The 18,466-nt window shown below is 45.9% G+C and overlaps 1 protein-coding gene across 2 annotated transcripts in view; it reads left to right on the top strand.

Annotated features, from left to right (window-relative positions):
- The window catches only part of ZFR (zinc finger RNA binding protein), a 1,119,848-nt gene extending 1,118,075 nt beyond the window's left edge, over positions 1 to 1,773 (top strand). The window contains exon 22 of one of the 2 annotated variants that reach the window (XM_069627081.1): positions 851 to 1,773. In XM_069627081.1, coding sequence (XP_069483182.1) covers positions 851 to 1,030 — 180 coding nt within the window. In that variant the 3' untranslated portion in view covers positions 1,031 to 1,773. The remainder of the gene's footprint in view (positions 1 to 850) is intronic. The other variant, XM_069627082.1, reaches the window with a different exon arrangement.
- The last annotated feature ends 16,693 nt before the right edge of the window (positions 1,774 to 18,466 follow it).

The raw sequence follows: 18,466 nt of genomic DNA, 5'->3' as shown, positions 1-18,466 counted from the left end.
TTGGTAAAAAAAACTCTACCATTTAAACAATATTGCTATACAGATCCTTGGTAAAAAGTTCAATACCGTAATCCTGTTATTTTGCTTTGTGGTTACTGTATGTCTTCTGCACACAGAATTGGCCTGAGACTCAATTACTGCCTGAACTTTTTAACCCTTTTTCTTTGCTTTTGTATTGTATCAGGACATTGTACTTTGGTTTCTGTTGTCTTGATAATGAAAGCGGAGTGCAATAATAAAAAAACTGCACCTCCCTAATAACTGGCTTCTTGTAATATTATAGAGCATACCCACCCCCCAGGGGTCTTAGTTTTAGTTTACATCACTAAGATGAATCATAGGTGAACTTTTGAATACACCACCGATTCCAATAGAATCAAACCACATATATGAATTATAATATGTTTCAACTTTATTAGGCGGCTACCCCCTTCTGTGACGCATTCCTCCCCTGACCATCACCCATTCTCCCCGCAGTCCCTCCCCTGCACTTCCTTTTACTGCACTTGCACAATCCGAATGTAACAAGGCCTAGTTGGGACAGTTATTGTTTATCTCCCCTATCCATGTGACACCATTTTGCAGTGCAGTGCACCTTATAAATATTCAATATATAAAATAAAGGTAAAACACAGAGAACAGAACAAAGACAGAGCAAATAAGAATGAATGAGTGGAAAAAGGCCCCATTCCAACAAAAAAATGATGCCTTTGTTTTGCTTCTTAAGCCAAATGCTACATAATTTGAGATGTTTCAATTGATGTAAATGTGTGAGTTATTGAGTTGATTGTGTATGCGCATATCAATCTAAACATTGATCCGCTTGCTTTTTGGTTGTTTTTATCAACAGTTTGCATTGAGACTTCTTGCTTTCCGCCAAATACACAAAGTTCTTGGAATGGATCCACTGCCTCAAATGAACCAGCGGTTCAACATCCACAGCAACCGCAAAAGACGGCGCGACAGTGATGGGGTTGATGGATTTGAGGCTGAGGGGAAAAAAGACAAGAAAGACTTTGATAGCTCTTAAAAGAAACCAGACAAATGCAAACGTCAAGACCTTTTGCTTTTTCTGCAAAACTGATGTTGGATACTCAAATTATTAGTCAAAATGTCTAATCCATGCAAGAGACTTTCCTTTGAAGATTAATGTTGCAGTATACATGTATTCCGCTCTTGTTTTACATTCTTTGAAACAACTCTACCCAATAAATACATGTCAATATTTTCTAAATGTTACAACCATTGCTGTTCTTGTTTAGAAAATGATAATTTCTTTATTTTATTAATTTGTAAATGATGTTGTTTCTTACTGTCATGGATTTTGAGCTACAGAAAACAAAGGAAAAAACATCAGAAGCGACATCTAGATGGTTGAACAGGAGTGTGCTCTTATGCCCCATAAAACGTTGAAGGAAGATGCATCACTTCTTTCTTTTGTTATGTTATTGTTTTGCTAAATCTCACTTAACCTAATGAAGAATATTGACTGGTCTTAATTTTAGGGATGTTTGGCATATGACAGAATAGTTGTAATTTAATTTGTGTAAAAGAGACTGAATTGTACTTTATTCTTAATGTTTTATAGCAGGTATTTTGTTTTCCTATAATGTGATGCTGAATATTTCTGCTCCATTTTCTTTCTGTGAAGGATTACAGCACAAAAGGTTAGCAAGCCGTTCAAGTAAGCAGAAATCACTATTTCTGCAGACCTTATGGCCTTTTGTTGAAGTGCGATATTGGGGGGGGCAAATAAAGAACGCTTTCAGCAAATAGTATGTCTAAAAGAATTCAAGCTAGTATGTATTGTAAATACATATATGTGTGTGTGTGTGTGTGTGTGTGTATATATATATATATATATATATGTGTGTGTGTACACCCGCGGTCTTGCAACAGTTTTAAAGTGGCTGCCTAACTGCGAATAATTGCATGACAGTGTTTTATTAAAAGGGCTTTTAAAATTTGTATTATAGGATATGTATCTTTGAGCTTTGTATGGTCCATTTTAACATGGCAAGGCCCAAAAATATTCTGTTACGTATACACTTTATTTAATGTGCAGGTTAAGAGAATACAGAATTGTTCTCAATGGGCATTCTGTGCATTAACTGAGTTGTTTTCCCCATGGACAACTCTGGGGTTGTTAAATTAAGCTTCAGAAAAATTGTCCTGCCATCTCTGGTCAAGCAAGTACAAAAATAATCCCTAAAATTGTTTTCATCTGCTTTTTTTCTTTTTTACACATCTGTACCACTTAAACAATAAAACTTCAAGTAATTAATTCAGATAGTTAAAATACAAATCTCGATCTTGAACACAATGCAAGTCGTACCCATAGTCTTGCCGGGTCGATAAGTTAAGAAAGGTTTCCGCTGTTTCTCCAAACTAAGGTTGAATCGCTATTAAAATGTTAAAGAAATGCAACCATTTGTTCTTTCTTACCTTAATTATATTTGTTAGGATTGCAAAACAAACTAATTTGGCCTGGTCCATGTTGGCATATGCTTTCGTAAGATGAATATTATGACATTTGTGTAATTAAGGTCACATCGTACTGCTGATATCTACTCTAGTACACGTGTCAATTGTAGTCACTGTACTGTAGTGAAAACTAAAATAAAAATGTAAATACACAATTGTAGTGTACATTCATTGAATGATAGAATTGTTATTGAATTGACATTTTTTTTATATCTTTATTCAGACAGTTGCAGTATATATCATTAGTACAGTGGTGGGGGGGGTTGTTGGCAGTAGGCTGCCTTTAGGAAGAGTTTTGCCATCTGTGGTTGACATGTCTGGGTTGTGTAGTTCTGCTCATAGTCCAAAATTGGTGACCATATATTGGTGAAATGGTGGAGAGGCCCCCTCTTTAGCTGCTGTTACTTTTTCTGCTACCAGGCTATCCCATATCTTAACCCACTAGAGTCGTAGCAGCGGACCATCTTGCGATTTCCATCTGCGGGCTAGCGTGATGTTCGCAGCTAGGAAGAGTTGAGTGATTAGCTTAGCTGTGGCTCCGGTTCTTGGGTAAATCTCTGGGAGTGTGGGTCCCTATTAGTATCACCACAGGTTCCGAAGGTAGTGCTAAAGGGTGATGGCCTTAATTTCTTTAATTACTGCCTCCCAGAAGGATTGTGCCCCCGGGAAGTCCAACCAAATGTGAAGGTAGGCACCACGAGCACCGCGTTTCCTCCAGCAGGTAGGATCCAGCAATTTCTCAAAGTGGTGTAGGGACACTGGGGGAAAAGTACCACCGGTATAATAACTTTAGGGCACATTCTTTATTGGTAACGCATTTGGAGGAGGTTTTGTTCCTGGACCAAATATCCAACCATGTTTGGTCTTCTATGGTGTGACCCAGATCGGCTTCCCAGAGAGCCATGTATTTAGGACGAACGGTTAACCTATCCTCTTGTAGAAGCTTATAAAACCTAGATGTCTCCTCCTTGAGGGCCCACCTGTAGTGTACGTTCTAGGGCACGAAGATCACGTGTGGCCCCTTGCTTGATAGGCGGATGGGTAATCCAGTGACGGATATGTGTTAGGAAATCTGTCCAATTCTAACATGAAGAACATTTCTTTGCATTTTTCTAAGGTGAAAGCCGAGCCGTTTTCAAAGAGTTGAGACCTTATGGAGCCCTCCCCAGATCCAATTCCTGAAATTTGCCGAATTTAGGCCTCCGGATTTTGGAAGACTTGGGAGAAGAGGGCCTATTCGCTTTGGTATCCCTTTTCTTTTTAATGCACAGTGCCAGGTTTTTAAAGTGACTTTAGTGGAAGAGAGGAGATTCGTCCAGCCTCTACTCGCCGACTGTGTAATATGTGGCAGAGAGCGAAGAGGGGAACCTAGATTGTTTGATGGACACCTATTTCAGTAGGGTTTGCAGGAGTTTACCAAGTCATCATTTTTTCCATTTCCATTTGTGCTGCAGCATAATAGTTATGGAGATTAGGGACCCCCATCACTCCCCATTTGGTTTCACCTATCAACCTTTTCGCTATGCGTGATATCCCCTCCCCTCCAAATAAATATGGAGATCTGTCTTTGTAATTTGGAGAGTGGTTTTAGGGGGCTTTCCACTGGTAGTGCCGAGCACAGGCACAAGAATATGGGAAGCGGATTCATTTTACACGCCTGGATTCTCCCCATGAGTGAGATCTCTTGAGTTGTATATCGCTTCAGAGCGGAGTCCAGGTCGTTGGGAGACGGGGAAATTAGCCGTATAGAGATCTTTTGGGTTTGATACTATGTGGACCCTTAAGTGCTCCACTCTAAGGGACAGGCTCTCTGGAGAGAATGCATCTCTTCTGGATTTAGTCCAACCCCAGGACTCCTCACTTAGCACAATTAACACTGAATCCTGCTGGTTTCCCAAAGCATTCCGACTCGGGGCCTTCGGTAGGGAGGAATGGCAGTTGGTGAGAGAAAGCAGGTCATTCGCATAGAGAGATATTTTGTGGTGGTTGCCCTTTACTGCTATGCCTGTGATGGAGGTGTTATTACTGATTCGTTGAGCAAGGGGTCTGTTATCTAACAATTGGTGCAGTCACATTGTGTGAGACTACACAACACTTGTCTACGTGGTATTAGGTAACCCACCTTTTGGTATAGGTCTGTACTACACGAGTTGGTAGTGTGACTGCCAGACCTATCTCAAGAGGGGGGTAAATGTGAGCTGTAGCAATGAAATTCGTTAATACAAGTAACACTTGCACCCAAGGTTTTTTTAAGTATGTATTTAACATCAAGTTTTAAATAAGCATTGTTTAAAAAGGCAATAGGTGTAACAATGTAAATGTACTTTTCAGAATCGGAACAGGTTAGTGGATAATGTTTGGATATGCTTCTTACACAATTCCGACACGCTGAGATTTCGCTCACAAGGACAGTAATGGCATTTATATATCACACTAGTTACTTTGCAGATTCTGAGGTTGCAGAAAGGAAAGTATTAAGGAAGGAAAAAAGGTTAAACAGGTTCTCGGTATATGTGAGGACACTTAAATCTTCCAATGAAATCTAGACAAACCTTTCCCAGCAGTAACAGTCTAAAACAGGTTACTCCCTATGAGGGACAAACAATATCAAAGTCAGTGGGCTAGAAGTGTCTATAGGGAGCCAGGACAGCCAAAGTCCATTTGAAACAGTCTATGGAGCTGAGGCACTTCTTAGAATCAAAGTCTTGCACACAGAGTTTGTAGAAAAATCCCTTGTGGGGTCACAAACGGTTAATCCTGTGAAAGGAGAGTTGGAATCAACTCTAAAAGTAAGCTAATGCAATTCCCAACTGAGAAGAGCACAGCTAAAAAGACAATTAGGTAAGTAGCCTAAACATAAACTGTACCTCTGGTTTGAAGAGTGGTCCAGTTGGATTCTGTCCTGTTACAGCAGTGCAGACCCCGTGTACCTGAGCCTCAGCCGTGGAGACAAGGGGGGCTCCTGCGGTGGTAGCTGGGAGGTTGTTGGCAGCTACCGACTCTTCAGTTCAGAAGCACTTTGCGGTTTCAGTGCTTAGCAAACAGCACAGTCGTGGATCTTGGATACCGGTTGGGCTTCCTCCACTCTTGGAGTCCTGCACTCTGGTGAGGGGACTCGAGCCCTGGCCGTCCCACTTCTGGAGGGTCCTTAGGAGACTGCTGGAGCTTCTGGACATTTTTCAGACGTTGCACTCGACTACAGATTTCTCGACCTCCGGCACTTTGTTCTTGCAGTCGAAGAAGTACAGCCAGCTGGTCAGGTAAGACGGTCCAGTGAAATTCGTCTCAGGGTTAGTTGATTCCACCGACCCAACAGAAGAAGTCATCCCTTCCAGAGCGTCTGTCGAATTGAAAAAAGTTTCAGCACAGCAGCAGGGCTTCACCGGGCAGTTCAAAGGTACAGGAGGATGCAGCTGTTAGGAAAGATTTCGTAATTGTAGGTAATTTTCCTTCCATGTGGCAACCCCTAAACTTTTTGCTGTTGTTTTTCACCTTGTTCTTGACTTTGCCAGAGAAGTGCAGCCTTCTGCCGCACTCCTCTGGGCTTTCGCTCCTTTCTTACGGGGAAACTGACATGCCCTTAAGACAGTCAGTACCGGGGAACGCTGTTTCCCGTAGTTTTTTATCGTGTTGCGGCTTTCGTGCAACATGACACAAGAGGGCACTGTAAGCTAAGTTACAGCTCTCTTGGGTCTCTAGCCTTCTACAGGCCCTAGATACTCGTTTAGGATTGTATCTGATCGGTGCAAGTGATTCAGGGACGGGAATGGTGGCAGCGATCGTTTCTTGTGTTTTGAGCTCCTTTTGGCGTTCTAAGCGCGTTTCTCGCGCTTAACCCAAAATGGTGGCCTGGCTCCCAAAATGGCCAGACCACGAGGCTCCTTTGTCCTGTCCGCTGACCGTCTTGCTCCCTTCACCTTCCCCACGTCGAGCCGACCCGGGGCCTTCCTTATTTGGGCATGTACTTTCCCGCGAAACACGGATGCTTTCGCGGGCTTCTACATGTCTTTTGTGTGCCTCCAGGATGTGGGCTGGGATGTCTGGTCCCAATACACATCCTGGGTGCCAGAGAGTGTAGGGTGGTGTGAATGCCTGGGACCACCGTGGTCCGTGATTGGTCCACGAATGGTGTGAGTGTTGATGAGCGGATCTCCCATTGGGTCCCCTCCGTTTTGGCGCAAAGGGAACCGTGGATAAGAGGGGGCTGGAAACACCACTACCATGTCGATCTCCTGAGTTCTCACGAACGAAGGAATACAGGAGCCAAGTATCCTGCAACCAAGAGGCTGGACCGAGGAATCGCTGGTGACCCGCTGAAGGACTTCTCCTCTGCACTGCTGTTGCCTTGTGAAACCCTTTTCACCTTTGATCGAACCAGAAGGCCTGTACTGGTACTTCGACCCTTTGGAATAGCGGGAACAGCTATTCTCGACATCTTCACCATCTCCTGCCAGTAAGCCTTCGGAAGCGTCTCTGGGCCATCCAGCTGACTGACCAGCTTACACGGGAGTCTTGCTCTGTAACCGCCGCCAGGTTGTGTAGTATTTCGAGTCCTTGTCACTCTCACACGCTTCGTACACTTGACGTTCCCAAGTCTGAAGTGAGTAGTGTACATTTGGCTCAGATACACACGGCCGCTCCGTTGCCCTGCTGTGGTAACAAACTGTGCGGGTTTCTTCGATTGGGACGTCTTTTTTTTCTCAACACGACGACGAGGCGTTCCCTGCTCTTCTGAACCTGCCAGCTGCTGAAACTGACGCGGAGAAGCCTGGGTCTGCTTGCATCGGGGACCGGTGAGTAGCATAGCTAGGATCTGGTCGCCCTCCTGCAGGAGCCCATTGCTTTTCCCCGCTGTGTAAAACAGCACCCTTTTCCGTACTCGCGCTCTGCTTCTGCCCACTGTGGAGGCTGCGCTTGAGTCGCGGAACTTGTTCTTCTTTTGTGCTCTAAACTGAACTGCCTGATTTCCCTCGAAGAGCTTCTCCTTTTGCCCGTTGGCACCAGCACGTGCAGGTTCTTTTGAGCACAAGGCTCCACTCTTCGCAGGGCTCGGAATTCCATCTAGTTAGGTGCCTCTGAAGGTGAACTGGGTCTAAGCATTATTTCGCACTGCCTGTTTTCCCTCCCTTTTAGGTGGACTACACATTTAGTGCATATAACGCTTGCGACTGTTGTATTTGTATATATATTGTGTTGATATGGTATGTGTTGGTTTACTATCGTTATATTGTGATTTTCTCGCTACGGTCATTGTTTTAAAGGCCTTGAAATAAATGTGTATATATTTTTAATATAACAACTGTTTGGAGTAGTTTGTAAGTGATCTTGCTTTGTGTGCTCATTGCGGGCTTTCAGTCACCCTCACCCCTCTTGAGACCTAGTCTTGACCGCCGCGATCGCTACCTCGATTGGTCTGGCTCGTCCAGAGGTTACCCTGTTCCAAGTAATTAGGTTGGCCTTCTGAACTTCTGCGCCACCAGGACAGAGTTCAGAAATCCGTCTTAAGAGCAGCAAGCTTTGTTCACGGTATCTTTGTCGAGTATTTCTTCCAGTGGTCAACTCTGCCTCTAGTCCCAACACCCTCATCTTTTTAAGCAAGTATTTCCCATTCAAGCACAGCCTAGGCTGTCAATCACACAGCAGGGTGCAGCCAATCAGGACTGGTTGCATTCAGGTATTCCTAGAGGCAAAGGACCTCCCTCACATCCTGCCTTTACAGACACATTGGCTTCAGGGCTGAAGCCTGCCCAATGGCAAAACGAACTAAAGGCTCAAACCTGGCTCAACGGACAGACTAAAACCCAAGAAAGCCCTCCCAAACAGAAAATGGCGAGAAAAGAAGACTGGCCATTTTGACAAAATGGTCACCAATGGGTGCTGTACGGCTGCTGAGGATTCAGCCTGCGGTAGAAAAGCACAATGGTAGAAACGTTTAACCACTGCCACCAGCCATGTAAAAGTAGTGAGGGTAACATTAAAAATGTTACTTGAGAATGTAGGATAAGGGGCTACTAGGTAACCCCCCGAGAACTCCACATAAGATGGTGTGTGTGCTGGACCTACAAAGAGAAAAGGTAAGTAAAGTCAATGCCACTTATTCTTTGAACAGTAGTTCACACAAAAAAAGGTATTTAAACCTTATGAGAAATCTAAACGATTTCACTGTAACACTGGACTGAGGGTGCTGTTTTGTCATCATACATAAAGTAGATGCCTATGGAGTTTTTCAGACTCCAAAAACAGTGAAAACACATAATCGAAATCAGGTCAAAACACATGAGCGAGTGGGGAAAAATGTCTCACTCGCTCCAGGGTTAAAATTAAAAAGTCCTAAAGTCCAGCAAAGAGCTGGGGGTCTCTAAGGTTGAAGGGCATTAGCACAGAAATGAGAATTCTCTAACAAGGTTCCATGATGAGGGCGAAAATTAACAGGGAGAGCGCCCCCCCCTCCCCCTATGGAGTTCTGCAAGAGAGCAATATGGGGGCCAAGAATTTCTTGTTCATCTTGAAGACCATTTTTGGGGAGCTAGAGTTTGCTAAAAGCATTTTTTCAAAATAGGGGCGAAAGTGATACAGTTTAAGGGCTTGTTGCATGCCAAGTCTACCATATCAAAGGCTTTAGTTGCATCTAATGTAAGTAAAGCTAGCTTGCAGTGTTCCGACTCAGCTACTTCCACCAAATTGAGTGCCCTCTGTATATTCTCTGGTGCTCCTTCCCAAAATAAAGCCTGCCTGGGTCGCATTGATAATTTTGGGGAGAATATTTGCTAGCCTATTTGCCAAGATTTTAGACTAAATGTTTACACCAATATTGAGCTAAGAGATCAGCCTATATGACACACATTCATTCTGGTCTTTACCGGGTTTCAGTAATAAAATGGTTATGGATTCCTGCATAGATGGGGTTATCGTCCCCGTCTCCCGGAAGGAGTTAAAGAACTCACTGGGGGGCCCATGAGGAGTGACCTGAAGAGTCTATAAAACTTGGGGGGGGGGGGGGAGAATCCATCTGGGACAAGGGCTCTAGGTTTTAAGGTTTTAATCACTGATTCAACCTCCTCTACAGTTATTGGTGATTCCAAGGCTTCCCTGTCTGCCTCCGATACGGAGGGAAGGGAGGCTCTTATGATGTAACATTCCTGTTGGGCCAGTGAGCGATGTGTGGACGACAGTCTCTATCAAGTGTGACGTTGCCAACTGTAACTTAGCATCTTCTGCATATTGGGATGTACCCTGTGAGTCTTTTAAGCTAATAATCCGTTTTCTCTGTGTTTTTGCTAATTTTCGCACCAGGAGTCTATTTGCTTTATTTGCCTTAGCAGAATATCTGTTTTGTTCTTAACAGGGTTTGCACGGTTTCCTCTGCGTAATGGGACTCCAGTTAATTCCGGGCAATGGGTGAAGCTCAGGAATCCTTAGGTGACCACCCCTTCTTGGGTTTGGGTTCAGCCGTGGCCACTTCACATTCCAAATGCTCTTTGGTCTTTATTTGGCATTTTTTAAAGGCCACTGCTAGGTTATTAGTCCACAGAATGACCGCTTTCATTGTCTCCCATCTGGTGGCTATTGATGCATGTCCAATAGGCTTTTCCTTGAAGTAGTGTTGAATGGCTTTAGTAAGGTCATCTCTGAGTGCCATGTCATTCAATATTGGGTCATAGAGATTCCATCTGGTTCTTGGAGGGGGCTCGGGGGCGGTCAGAGTCATGTGAAATTGCCCGTGGAGATCACTGGTGAGTGGTCCGAGATCCTTAGTTTCAATAGACCTTCTGTGTATGGCATAAGCTGGACACTAACTGCAAGTCAATGCGGGAAAAGGTGCGCTGTACATGTGAGAAAAAGGAAAAGTCTTTTGTCTCTGGGTGAAGAACCCTCCATGAGTCAACCAAGCCCAGGGATTTAAACAGATGTAGCAGACCCAAGGCAATTGGTCTTCAGGTGGGAGGGCCGGCAACACTGCATATCCACACTGGAGGAGGGTCTCAGGATCCTGAAGATCGAAGGGGAGGAAGTCCCTAACACATGGCAGGATGGTAAAGCGAAAGGGGAAAGCCGGAGGGTGAGGCCTGGGGAGTGGAAGAAAGTCCAACACAAGGCGGAATACTTTATGGGGACCAGAAGGGTTCAGATCTAAGACCCCAACCTAAAAAGGCAAACCTGGCCAGGCCGGTCAATGTACGAACTATGCTCCCACAGGCTAGACAGTATACCACGAAGGGGGAGGTTCGTTGGGGAGGATGGCACTCTTGGAATCGGGGAGGGTGTCGGAGGCGCCTTTCCTGCTTAGTTAATCTCCGGAGATCGAAGGAGACTTGGCAGCCCGAGACGGGGAGACGTCAAAGGGAGGAGGAGCCAAATCTATCTGGAGGGGGAAATGGGAGAAGGAGGAGGGGAATGAGGGGGGGCATTTGCACGGGAAACAGTTATGGGTAGCCTCAGGGGGGTCTGCATCCTTTCACTCAACATATGTGGGCCAAAAGGCGGAAATTTAAGAATTTCCTCCACCATGATAAAACAGAAGTAGTGGCACTTCAAGAAACGCACATCCGCCTACAAGACAGATTCAAACTGAGGGGATATCCGGATGTCATCCAGGCTAACGATAGGATCTAAGGGAGAGGGGTCCTAATTGCGTTCAGACATAGTCCGGGGGTTCAGATTAAGGAGGTTAAGGAAGACAGAGGGGAGATTCCTATTTGTATACCTGCTTTTGGGGGGGGATCTTGGTAGCTACGGTATACGCGCCCAATGCGGGCCAGGACGGTTTTCCAAGAGGTGTAATGGAGAGGTTAGAGAGCTTGTTGAAGGGTCCCTTAATAGTGACTGGGGATTTTAACTTCGCCTGGTGCACGCTCACGGACAAAGTGGAGGGGGTCGCAGGCAAGGGGCACTCAGTCTGGTAGGCTGTTGGCCTGTGGAGAAACTTGCCATAGTGGACGTGTGGCTTGACCTCAAAGGGGAATCCAAGGGGTACACTTTCTACTCCAGGATGATTTTTTTGTTTGCAACAATGGAAGAGCTGGGCGTCGTTTACCCTCCTAGGGCAGGTCCGGGATGTCGAAGTAGGGCCGATCACGCAATCCTATCATGCTCTGCTGTAAATGGAACTGGACTGGGCTAGAGGGGAATCGGGACTGTGGCGATGGCAGTCCCCCCCCCCCCCAACCTCCTAAAGGACACTGTAATTTGCAATGAATTAAGCGAAAAGATGCGCTTCGTTTTCAGACAATAGGCAAGCGGAGGTCCAGGAGGCAGTGGTGTGGGACGCCTTCAAGGCAACCATGCAGAGCGTTTTGATAGCAAAGCAAGCCCTACGATCGAAACAAGAGAGCCGTTCTAAGCGGCTTAGAGGATTGCTTGAGGAAGGTGATGGAGATAGATCAGGGGGCCCAGATAAAGAGAGAGTATAGACGCATCAAAGGGCAGTTGAGTATGCTACTCAGGAAACAAGTAGAAAAATCCCTGCTGTAACTAAAGCAGAAATATTATATTCAGGCCAATAAGACGGGCAGACTACTAACCCGGGAGGTTAGGAAAAGGGAGGCGGCAGGTGTGATCCGGCTAATACAAGTGCAGGGGGAGCAAGAAACCACGCAAACAGAAGAAATCATACAGGCGTTCTCGCAATTCTTTACCACCCTGTACCCTTCCGAACACCCAGATAGCGAACGCCAGAGGGTGTTTCTGAAATCCTACCCTTTAAAGTGCTTCACTCCGATCCAGCAAGAGGCACTGGAAAGGGCAATTACAGAAGAGGAGGTGAGGGTGTCAATTAAACCATTGCCCCTCTGCAAAGCCCTTAAGCTAGACGAGTACCCAGCCACATTCTACAAGACCTTTCAGGGGGTTTTTAACCCACGGCTGACATCCCAGTTTAACGCATTCCTCGACACGGACTCCATATCTCAAACAATGGAAGAGGCCAACGTGGTCATCTTCCCCGAGCCCAATAAAAATCCTGCCCTGTTTAGCTCCTATTGCCCCATCGCACTTATAAATATAGATGCCAAACTATTTACTAAGGTCCGAACAGCGAGAATGGAGGATAATCCCGGAACTAGGGCACCCGGACCAGGCAGGGTTTTTCAAAGGGAGGCAAATGTTTGGCAATACTCGGTGCATCTCCCATATCATCGAGAAAACTAACCGAATGGGCCTGAGGGTGGGGGTGCTAGCTCTCGACGCTGAAAAGGCGTTTGACCGGGTTGAATGATTTTTTTGTTTGCAACAATGGAAGAGCTGGGATTCGGCCCGGTCTTTCTCTGTCTGGGCAAAGCCAATTACAGATTCCCAAAAATTAGGCTAGCCATCAACGGGTCCCTATCCCAGCTGATGGAGATAAGCAGGGGAACTAAACAGGGCTGCTCCATGTCCCCAGTCCTCTACGCTCTGTTCTAGGAACCTTTTTTAGTTAAAATAAGACTGGAGAAGACGGGATAAGGGGCGTCAATTTGGAGGGGAAGACACTAGGGTAATGGCGTTTGCCGACAACCTACTAGTGGTTCTCACTGAGTGGTTGACCTCCCTCAGAGTTCACAGTTCTCCTAGAGGAATTTGGCAGGGTTAAAAATCAATATCCATAAATCGGAAGTGCTGCACTTAATGGGTGATGCGGCCGACCACCGGTTAGAGATGGGGCAATTTCACCAGAGCGAAGGGGCCCCTTCTGTATTTTGGGGTCTCCCTGACACCATCTCTAGAGGGCCTATATCTGGCTAATTACCCCCACCTTCTGGCTAGCAGAGAGGCGGCACCTCAGTCTATCATGGGCAGGCTGCATTAGCGTTGTTAAGATGCTGGTCCTCCCAAGGACATGCTATTATTTTCAGGCTCTCCCAATCACGATTACCGGTGGCTTTGTCAATAACCTTGCTAGGCTGCTTCGTAATTATATTTGGCAAGGGAAGAGACCGAGGGTGTTGTGGGAGATCATGACTGCACCAGTGGAGGCGGGAGGAATGGGATTACCCAATTTAAAAATGTACTACCGGGCTGCCCAGCTGAGGGTAATCAGAGAATGGTTTGCAGGGAACCCAAATTCTAAATGGCGCAAGACGGACAGAGCGGTGGGGGGCCGCCCTTGGCGAGGTACTTTGGCGCCCAAAGGAGATGGGCCACCCAATATGTACAGGAATGACATAACAGCCCTGGTGGGGGGGGAGGGGATATATGGTGGAGGAGGGAAGGATCTTTTCTTTGCCATCTGTTTACCCTGCTTATCCAAAACCCCCCAGTTTGCCCCTGGATTTGAAAAAGGGGCCTTTGTTAGATGGAGGAGGCGGGCGCTACTCCGGTAAGGGACATGATGGAGGGGCAAGAAGTGAAATCTTTTCAACAGTGCAAGGACACCATGGGGCTGAGAGGAAGACATGTTCCAGTACATTCAGCTGCAGCATTGTCTAACGTCCCACGGCATGGAGAAAGCGGCAGCAACAGACTTTACCCCTTTTGAAAAGTATCTCCTAACAAACTCTGGGGCCAGGCAGGTGATTAGCGACCTATATAAGATATTTACGAAACGGTCGGCCCTGCCCCAGTGGTCCTATGTGAAAAAATGGGCCGACACGCTACCCCTCCCGCTGACCGAGGAACAGTGGTGGGAAGTGTGGCAGCGAATCCCGAAGCTTATGAGTAGCATGCAAATTAGAGAAATGTGGACAAGAATCATGGTACAATGGCATCTAATACCTGAAAGGATGCACAAAATATTCCCTTAGATATCTTGGAAGTGTTGGCGGGGGTGAAATGAAGCGGGCACCTGGATCCATAACCGATGGCAGTGCCCCGTCCTGAAGCCCTTCTGGGATGCAGTAATCAAAGAAATGAGGGGTATCTTTGGTCCCCCGGTGAAGAAGGATAATGGGGAGGTTATGTTTGGCTTGGGTGATGTGCTGGATCCCTTATTACCCAAGCCAAAAAGGAAGGCCTACATGATTCTCGGCGAAGCAGCGCTATCATTAATATCACAAACATTGAGGCAACCCTCGATACCCAGTGAGCAGGACTGGCTAACCAAAAGCTGGCACTTGGCCGCTCTAGAGTGGGCTACCTACTCTGTCCAGGGGGACGATATAAAGTTCAGAGCAGAAGGGAACCTGGTCTCAAACTTTCTACACAGACTATCTGGAACAATGGTGCCCCCAGAAACTGACTATTTGTCATGATGCCTGCCGCCGGGCATCCAGTCCATCAACCCAGGAAGCAGGCATCATGTCATCTGGAGCAAGCCCAGCAACCCCTGTTAGGGGCCATCGGGGTAGAGTCCTGGCGCCAGTGGCGCCAGGCTCATATGGGACATCAGTCCTGGTGCCATAGGCGCCAGGCTCATATGTTTAAACTTCCCTGATGCTGACAATGCTGCAAGGAATCCAAGCTCTTGTGAGGCTTGGAAGGGACTACTTTACCTAGGGAACTATTTTGTTACTTGGGCGTGGTTGTGGAGGAATACGTGGTTGTGGAGGAATACTTACCTGGAACTACTTTGGGGGCTATTGAAACCACACCCGAAGAGCAGCACATGCTTCGCGTTATTCTGCATCCTGCAGCGTGACGCTCACCGTGCCTGCAGTCAGCATCCAGCATCCTGCCACGCCCGCTTCGAGTCCAGAGCACCTAGAAAGGAGGAGAAAGAAGAAGAAACGTTAGAACAAGAACATTACTGGAACTGCACTGCCTTTGCCTGTTTGAATGGTGCAGATCCTTACTAATAGTGGGCAGGGACAGCCCCAACTCAAATTTTGGATCAAAGGACTCCTGCAGCCACTATTTAGATCATTTGAAATAAGACTCCTAAAAAGAGAGCTAGCACAATGAAGACCTGAAGACTGTTGTTACTGGATTTCTTACCTGATTTCGGATTCAACTCATCTTTGAACCAGAAAAAGACTTCATTTTAAACGCGTCGCTTCGCCAGCAGCTTTTTGACCCATTTCTACCCAGCAACAAACATCTGCTGGCTCGAATGTGGACTGGGAGAAGGCAGTCACATTCAGCCAGGATGCACACACCATTGCTTTGCCCAGAAAACTGAAGTATGAGGCCAGCAAAAGCCTTACCATACAAGGCATTTCCTCACCTGAGAAGGGCGGACGAAAGCCAAAAGGACAAGATGACCATTCTGAGTCTATGGTACTTAAAATGGCAGTAAAACATAGTAGTGCACGCATTAGAAACGAAAAACAGTATAAAAAGAGCCAAACATCTGTTGCCAACAGCCAATTGTGGACACATCAAAAAATGTAATAAAAAGTGTTACACAAGAAAAGCAAAATGGCGACATGGAATCCCTGCAGCACTTCACTGTAAGGCCTCCAGCCAAATCCCAGTGAAGCCCAACCTCTCTGCGCCGATCTCCAGAAGGCCCTCCTCTGTGTGGGCTGGTGGGACCAACTAATCAAGACACCAGCATACAGATCCTGCTATCAGAAGCCTTCAGAACTATCTTGGACCATCCTGTGGGCTGACAAGCTTCATCCAAGGCCTTTCAGATGCATTGGCCCCCTGTTAACCCGGCTGATCTCCAACACGAGTGCAGAGTTAATCGCAACATGTGTTGACTGCTGCTTGTTTGTTGTGACTTGGTCTGTCTTCCTTATAGGACCTGTGGTGGTAATCGCCATGAGGTGCCTGGGCCATCCTGCTAAAAGATAACAGAAACCATCTTGCCAGAACACTGAACTGCTGTCTAACTGGACCTATTCCCAAAGTCAAAAGCAGCCACTGTACCCACAGCACTTAAATCCCCTGAACTGGGACAAATGACAGAAGTTGCAGAGTAGGACCCCTGACTATTCACAGGATCTTGTCACGTTCCCCCAGGGGGTCGGGGGGTCTTCCATGTGAGGCTAGGGAGGTGAGACCACTACCCAATAGTCCCCCTAAGGGTGGTGGAAAATTGGACCTCACAGGGAGAGACTCTCCTCATGGGGATAAGGACTCCTATTCCATGAATTGAATGTATAATCTAATTCTTTACTTAAAAATTGACGTTGGTTTTTAAGTTAAGTAATAGAAACGCTCAACATACCAGAGAAAAAGTTTAAAAGTACCAAATACTTGATGATTTCATTGACCATTACACAGAAGAGATTAAACTTAAACTTACATTTTTAACCATCAGGCAAACCAAAATCAAGTATACCAACAGGCATTCAGCCCCAATTGTCAATCCCACAATCCTCTGATATAGACTCGCTAAGTGACATAGAGCAAATAGATTTACCACAAGCACCTATTGCAAGCAACATAACAAACTCAGAAAGACCAACATTGCCCTCCTCTCCCGCATCATCTGCCTCTTTTTTCATTCAGCACAAATTAATGAGACAATATCCGACAAGAAATCGATATTGGGGAAATACATTTATTCAAACTCTGAACCCCGGAGCACAAGGGGTGGGCAGAAGGGGGCAAGTCTCAAAATCCAATGCACGGAAATCCACAAGGAGGAGTGCAAACAAGATCCAAAATCCAACGTCCACCACAGAAAACCTAGTGGTAAATTTAACGCAAAAGGAGCTCTCTGCACATCTTATCACAGCCCTAAAGAAAGGCCTGACTTTTTGCCCAAATAACCAATATGAATATTTCACAAGAACCGTAGATCTTTTCCACTTTTTGCAGAAAGCTCAAACTGAAAAAGCACTGTCTACACACACCTTTCGGTCCCACATGTGGAACAAGCAGTAGACCTCATGAAACTACCAGAAACTCAAGATATCCATTTAATTGAAACATTTGCGGAAGAACAAAATATCCCAGGTCTCTCTAATGAAACATCCCTCAAACTGAAATCAATATTTGTTCCAACTCTGTCAGCGGACAATGCAAAAGATCTCTTCTTTAAAGCAATGCAATCAGATCTCAGGAATATCCATCAACGGACCCCAGAAAACCAAAATATCACAGCCTTAGTCTGACTCAACACCAAGCACTAAGGAAACTTAAAGCAAATACAGAAATTGCAGTAACAATTGCTGACAAAGGCGGAAATCTAGTACTACGAACGGAGGACTACATCCAAATTGCCACAGAGCCTCTGAACAACACAGATTGATATGAGAAACTCTCCAGTAATCACATACCGACATTGGAAAATGACTGGCTCTTATTGAGCAAAACCTGGCAAGACATGGGATTACTGACAGAGGAAGAATACCAATATATGAACATTTCAACATTATACTTCATCCCCAAAATTCACAAACCTTTTCAGGATTTACCTGCATGCAGGCCAATTATTGACAATATTGGATCCAGGACCAAGAGAATATCAGAATACATTGATCATCAGCTACAACCTATAGCAGCCAGCTTAGCGTCATACATAAGACACCAAACATATCATCCAACACTTGGAGTATATCCAATGGGAAGCAAGCTGTTACGCTCACCTGTTTCCCACAGGTGCTTCGATCGGACCCGGACAGCTGCGGTCTCCAACGTGATGCGTAGTGCAGAGATGACAGTCTGGACTGGCCCACCTAATCTTGTCTGCTGGACTCGTAGAAGTATTCTCCTGCAAGTGGAGAAAGGGATTTAGCCACCCGTGGACTTTAGTGATGGCCCCCCAACTGTTCTTGTTCTCCCCACTAATCACCTCCGATATCCCCTCTTGGTAACCTCACCTTATGTTTTTAAATGATGAGCTCTCCATCCTGCATGGCATGCAGGGGCGCGTAGATACCAGTTACTTCACTGGTTTGAAGGTACTGGAGGAGTTCCGGAGGAATATTGACTCCAGTGTCTATAAAGTTCAAAGAGTTCAATATGTCCGATGTTCACTCTTTTCCATTCCCTCGTTAGGTGGCAGCTGGGTCCAAAAGAATATTGCCTGGAGGCAGCTGATGGCGTTCAGGTAAGAGTCTGTATTACCAAACACTGTCTGGTAAAAGTTGCATGAGTTTAACTTGCTGTTTTCTCTCCCTTTATAGGTGCAGCATAGGAAGATGCAGCGAATTAAAGGATAATACCTACGGTGGTA

Source organism: Ambystoma mexicanum, chromosome 6p (genome assembly GCF_040938575.1).
Source record: "Ambystoma mexicanum isolate Mex_15411 chromosome 6p, UKY_AmexF1_1, whole genome shotgun sequence".
Lineage (NCBI taxonomy): Eukaryota > Metazoa > Chordata > Amphibia > Caudata > Ambystomatidae > Ambystoma > Ambystoma mexicanum.
This window is presented reverse-complemented; position numbering and strand designations above follow the sequence as displayed.